Source organism: Pseudoliparis swirei, chromosome 6 (assembly GCF_029220125.1).
Source record: "Pseudoliparis swirei isolate HS2019 ecotype Mariana Trench chromosome 6, NWPU_hadal_v1, whole genome shotgun sequence".
Taxonomy (NCBI): Eukaryota; Metazoa; Chordata; class Actinopteri; order Perciformes; family Liparidae; genus Pseudoliparis; species Pseudoliparis swirei.
Window position 1 is genome coordinate 22,986,897 of NC_079393.1, and position 6,000 is coordinate 22,992,896.

General features: G+C 47.4%; 1 protein-coding gene across 2 annotated transcripts in view; it reads right to left on the reverse strand.

Moving 5' to 3' along the window:
* Positions 1 to 5,339, reverse strand: part of cbln1 (cerebellin 1 precursor) — a 34,526-nt gene extending 29,187 nt beyond the window's left edge. Inside the window, exons 1-2 of one of the 2 annotated variants that reach the window (XM_056417096.1) lie at positions 5,262 to 5,339; positions 1,227 to 1,536 (exon numbers count right to left, since the gene is read on the reverse strand). In XM_056417096.1, the coding sequence (XP_056273071.1) occupies positions 1,227 to 1,484 (258 nt within the window). In that variant the 5' untranslated portion in view covers positions 1,485 to 1,536; positions 5,262 to 5,339. Of the gene's footprint in view, positions 1 to 1,226; positions 2,030 to 5,261 lie in introns of those variants that run through there. The other variant, XM_056417095.1, reaches the window with a different exon arrangement.
* Positions 5,340 to 6,000: the final 661 nt, after the last annotated feature.

Here is a 6,000-nt window from a genome sequence, read left to right on the forward strand (position 1 = left end):
TACAAATACTTTATCTCTGTCTCCCGGGTCGTGCAATTGGGTCCTACTTCCTAAGTGTCTGAGGTCGTAACAGTGAGTGTGTGTGTGCGTGTGTTTAAAAGCGAACAAACACAAAATGCATTCTCAAGATTGTCCCATGATATATTTTCTATTTTCTATTTACAAGTAGAGAACCAATTATTTTCTCGTGAATAATTTGGATGGCCTGTTGTAATTGACATGTCCCCTGTGTGTGTGTGTGTGTGTGTGTGTGTGTGTGTGTGTGTGCGTGTGTGTTTGATGGAGGGCTGTAAAGGCCCCTCTGGGCCTGGGACTACACATTCAGATCCACTGACGGTGGAATAATTCATTTATTTGGGCTTTTTCTCTTTCTTCCGTCAGAACTTCCAAACTTTACGGGAAATGAAATCGAATTTAATAAATTATTAATGAAGCATTTCCGCCGCCAAATGCCTGGTTTTATGGACAGAGGCGAACTCTGGCGCGTAATTGAACCGCAGTTAGAGAGAGAGTTAACCTTTAACGGCCCGCGGGGGGGCCGAGCCCTCGCGACCTGCCTACACTAAATTATGATCAGCGACATGTCAGGTCCCATACCCGCAGCTCAGACAAGTTTAAATATTCAAAAAGGCCTCCGAGACTCTATACTTTCTCAGCCACTCCGGAGACGGATTACCTTTAAAAAGAATTGTGACCGACACAGATTTATTTCCGCTCCACGTGTCGGTCCTTGGACGGAGCCGCGCGCGCTGCTTGCGCACGAGCTGCAGCCGTGCGCGTACCACAGCGCCGTGTCCGTCCTGGATCCCGGTTTCATGAACGTTTGGATATACACAACATGCTCCGAGACGAAGTTTAGCCCTCATTACATCACCCTCCATTGTGTAAGGATCCGAGAGACACCGACCAAAGCCGTCTCCGGGAGGTCATGTAACGGTCACCGGCCGGTTGTGGTTCTTGTTTCTGCAAACTACGTGATAGTTGACCCCTCCGGTGCATCGACAGATCGCGAGGTTTTGTCGTTTCCAATGAGCTATTTGACAAATGCCACCTCCAGACAAGATGCACGTAAAACGCGCGCGCGCGGCTGAAACTTCTCCCGTAAACAAATAAATAACAAAACCGACTGAACACATTAGAAACTTACTTTGCTCCTTTTATTTGTGCATTCCTGCTTTCTAAGGAATATAACAGTGTGTGTGTGTGTGTGTGTGTGGTTCTCCTACCCGGTCGAAGTAGATGACCATGGTCCGGTTGCTCATCTCGGAGGGCTCGTGGTTGGTGTTCCGCACCGCAGAGAACGCCACCTTGGCGTTACCGGAGCGCACCGAGATGCCGAGCGCCGTGCCGGTGGGGTCCGCGGCCGGGTTGGAGTCGCACACCACGAGGCACTTCCCCTCCAGGACGATCGGTTCCGTCTCGTTCTGGGCGCGGGCCGGGCTCGCCGCGAGCCACACGGCACTCAGCAGGCAGAGCGCCAACATCACCGGACCGGAACGACGAACTTCGTTGCCTTCGCGCCTCAATCCGCGAAGTCTATTCCCCCGTGAAGACGAACCCAACAACAACCACAAAGTAAGGCGGGAAGAGTTTCCCCAGGTGTCCCCCGGATGCACCTGAAGGAGCTGGTGTCACTGCGAGATGCCGCTCCGGGTCCCCGCCGCGCACTGCTGCTCCCTCGCGGAGTCTCGGAACCAGACCTTTCTGCGTCTCTCCGGTTTTTTCTTTTTTCTTCTTTCCCCCCCAAAAAATCAGTGTTTTGCCCTCGTAACTCCGGTCGAGTCTCTAGTTTTCACCTGTTCTTGTCCTCTTCTTCTTCTTTTCTCCCCTCCCCCCCTCACTTCTCAGCAGCTTTTCTGTCACTTGGAAACACAATACGCGGGAGTCGCGCGCGGTGCGGAGGGGCCCTGGACGAGTGACGAGGCAGCACAACTCATAGCGTGCGGGTGGGGGGTTGTGTGTGGGGTTAGGGTGGCGGTGCATGGGAGCTCCGTCTGCGCTCTCTCTGCGCGCGCGCTTGAATTATTGATATGTGAGATATGAGAGTTTCAAACACAAAAGGCTCATGAGGAAGAGACGCAGCGCGCGAGCGCAAGATGCTTCCGCCCTGGTCCTACTCTTTTTACTCTTTTTTTACAAACCCCTCCCACCCCCCCGGTAACTGAGACCCATCATCGGATTAGCGCGTGCGCGTCTTCAATATTTTCCAATCGCTGCGTTCCGACCGCCTCCCTCCCCGCCCAACCACTTTAGTCTCTCTCTCTCTCTCTCTCTCTCTCTCTCTCTCATCTCATCTCATCTCATTAAAAAAGAGGCAGCAAGCAGACTCAGATCCCTCCCTCCCACCCACCTTCCCTCCCCATTCTTTCTTGCACATGTGCTATCTATCTATCTCTCTTACTCCATCCCAAACACACACACACACACACTCACGCGCGCACACACACACACACACACAGGCATCTTACAGGTGAACCACAGAAACGTGTTGTGGAAGATGTCAAAATGGTCACACAGTCAAACTCAAGAGGTGTTCCGGCATCATCATCATCATCATCATCATCATCTTTATCATCATCTGATCGTCTGTAAAGCCGACGACTGACTGAAAGTTGTGACACTGCTCAGCAACCAAAAGAGATCCCACAGAGTGTGTCCATCCCTCTCTTGAAGCGTGATGTATACAAAAGGAAACTTAGAGGGATTTATTTAAAGCTGCACACGTGTGCAAGCAGAAGCATTTTTTTTTTTTAAATACCAAATATCAGGAAATATTATGTGCCTCTTGAGTGATGGCATGTGACCTCCGGGAGGTGCACAATGCTGTTGGCGTGTGCCAAATGGCCACGCCAACAGCAATCCATGAATGGTGTTACACTCAAGGGTCCAATGGACTCGAGCCCCTCGGGTCATGCTCCAGAAAACGCTGTGTCCTGCAATTCCCGACTGGAAAGCATCTTCTACACCGTGTGAGTTAACCCTATATGTTCTGGGTCAAATTGACCCGTTTAAAAGTTTGAAAATCTAGGAGAAATACTTCTAAGGACTTTTTCTGTATAAAACTTCTTCTGTTTACCTTATTTAGTGTAATCAACGTATACAAACAACATATCATGTATTTGCAACCCCCCCCCCCCCCTGCAGGTTTATATAACAGAGATGATGTTCGGGTCAGTTTGATCCGGCTGAGTTAAACTCAGCCTTTAAAAAAGTATTTCAGTTGAAACTGTGCGGCACATCAACGAACACGGTGTATTCACTCATATTGTCTCATTGACCGGACAGAAGAAGGAAAACAACTAAACAAATGTAACAGAAGAGAGAATATAATTCCGTTATGGTCTTTGGACAAAGCACAAAAACAAAAAAGATTTAAAAATACTTATACATATGCAACACTAATATAATAAATAAATAATATGTTCTACAGTAAGTGAGTCGGTGGATAAACACAAAGTAAAACATGCCGAACAGAAAACATGCATCATCTGTTCACATTTCTCCTCAATACACGCCTCCGCTCATCCTCCTCTTTTGACGATTCCTCTTTTCTTTTCTCTCCTTAACACTCATTCTTTCTATTTATGTTGCTTCCTTCTGTGTTGCTGTTGTGTGCAGAGGTTGTTTATTACCTCTCTGTCCCTTTTTCTCTTCTTTGTATTGTTATTTTCTCTTTTACCCTTTCGCTCCTCCTCCTCACTGCCCCCCCTTTCCCCTCCTCCCTCTCTTTAAAGGTGTGTGTGTGTGTGTGTGCGTGTGTGTGTGTCTTAGCTGTCCGAGGTTGTCAGAGGCGCACAGGGGGAACAGAGCTCATTGTTTCTCAGGGTGACACCAGCCTGTCTGCAGTTTAACTCTGACAGACGGGAACAAGCTGCCACTACTCACCCACTTTGTCCATGTGTCTCGGTGTGTGTTTGTATGTCCGTCAGTGCAGACAAATGTGTGTGTCTGTGTGTGTGTGTGTGCTTGACAGAGACTAAAGGATGACCTCAGGGGTTAATATGCATCGCCTCGAGACCACAAAGTCTGTTTTTCCCCCAGTCTGTCTGTCTGTCTGCATCTCTATCTGCCTGTATGTGTGTCTGCCAGTCTGCCAGTCTGCCTGCTTGTCTCTCTGTCTGCCTATCTGCCTGTCTGTCTGTCTCTCTGTCTCTATCCGTCTGTCTGTCTGTCTGCCTGCTGGCTGATGATGCTCTAGCCTCAGACTCTGTCTGTGACGTTTAGGAAGTGATATCAGTAAAGTTATTTTTGGGGGGCGGGGTGAAAAAGGACAGACAGAGAAAGATGAGATCAAAGATAACGTGAGGAGAAGACCGATTCCTCTCATCCCAGCGAGGATGATGGAGGAACTGTTCCGTGTGCTCAGTAGAACAATATGACTTCAGCCGGTGGGCATGCTGGTCACACTCCGCCCTGGTGGCGGCTTGATGCGCTGCACTACAACGCGCTGCTGGGAACACCGTCAGGTGTGAGAGCTGGAAGGAATCATTTATATTTGCAAGTCTTTTTTACGTCTTAATGATTATAAATGAAGTGGATCGGGACACATCCTACAGACTGCGTTGTTTGGAGCTATGATTTCAAAAGAAATGTCAAATAGATGAAGGTGCATGTTGAATAAGTTCCTCAGTGTAATTGTGAAATTACTTGGGTGTCATTTCCCATTAGCCCTGCAGACACTGACTTGAAGTACAGAGGTGGTCCCCTAGCTACCTCACAGACTTACAGGGTGACACATGGTGAACTGTTCAGGACACGTTGCTCCCAAGAGCAGAACAAATACAGCTTAACGGGCCCAAATTCTATTTAAATCTATTTTGTATAAAAACTAATGTTCTAAATATACAGTTAATCGTACTTACAGATATCATTTCATCACACCTCCCACAGCGAATACTAATTAAAGATTACCAAACAAGTCCGTCTGCAGCAGTCAAATGGTGCCCGACGAGAGAGCGGGACATCTTCGTAAAGGATCCCTCTCGTTGGTCAGGACCTGATGTTTTTGTTGATAATGCTCTTTCAATGTCTAGTCATATCTATTTATAAATGATCTACTAAAACATTTTAACACATACAAACAATTGCAGTTTACATCTACGGCCTTGCACACTTCATGCAGAAGCTTCGGTGGATTTCATAAACATAAATAGTCAGTATGCCACAACCAGGGAATAAAGAAGTCGCTCGTTGGAACATGTTTGGTCGGGCTCCCCGCCGAGTACACTCAAATGTTCCAGGAAGCAGCTTTCCAACAATACCTGCATTGCAAAGTCCCTCGACGTTTACAGCAGCGAAAGATGCTGACTGGACAAACAGAGACGTAGATGTTGGGCAACGTTCATTCGGCCTGCAAGAAAACACACAATGAGGACGAGCTTACTGACCGCCGTGTGAGCAAGATGAATGAAGATGCAAATTGCTGACTCGTGAAAAGCAAAAACATCTTGCGATGGGATCACACCAGCCGACACGCCAAATGGGTCAAGGGGCATAAAGTTGGGTTGCCTGTGGTCCCTTTTACTTTCCCCACCTCCTTTACTTCTGGCTCGGATCACACACTCTTTATTTTCCAGCAGTATTTGTGTTTGTTTATGAAAATATGAAGAGCTTCTTCAGTTTCAGTGTCTCCAAGTAAAAGCAAAGAATGAGGGCGGAGGCTACAGGACCACGCTAGAGACAGCACACCAATACTTTTACAGCAGTTTAAACAGTTTACAGCACTTTGATCACTTTACAGCAGTTAGATCACTTTACAGCACGTTGATCAGTTTACAGCAGTTTGATCAGTTTACAGCACGTTGATCAGTTTACAGCAGTTCGATCAGTTTACAGCAGTTTGATCAGTTTACAGCAGTTTGATCAGTTTACAGCAGTTCGATCAGTTTACAGCACGTTGATCAGTTTACAGCAGTTCGATCAGTTTCGATCAGTTTACAGCACGTTGATCAGTTTACAGCACGTTGATCAGTTTACAGCAGTTCGATCAGTTTCGATCAG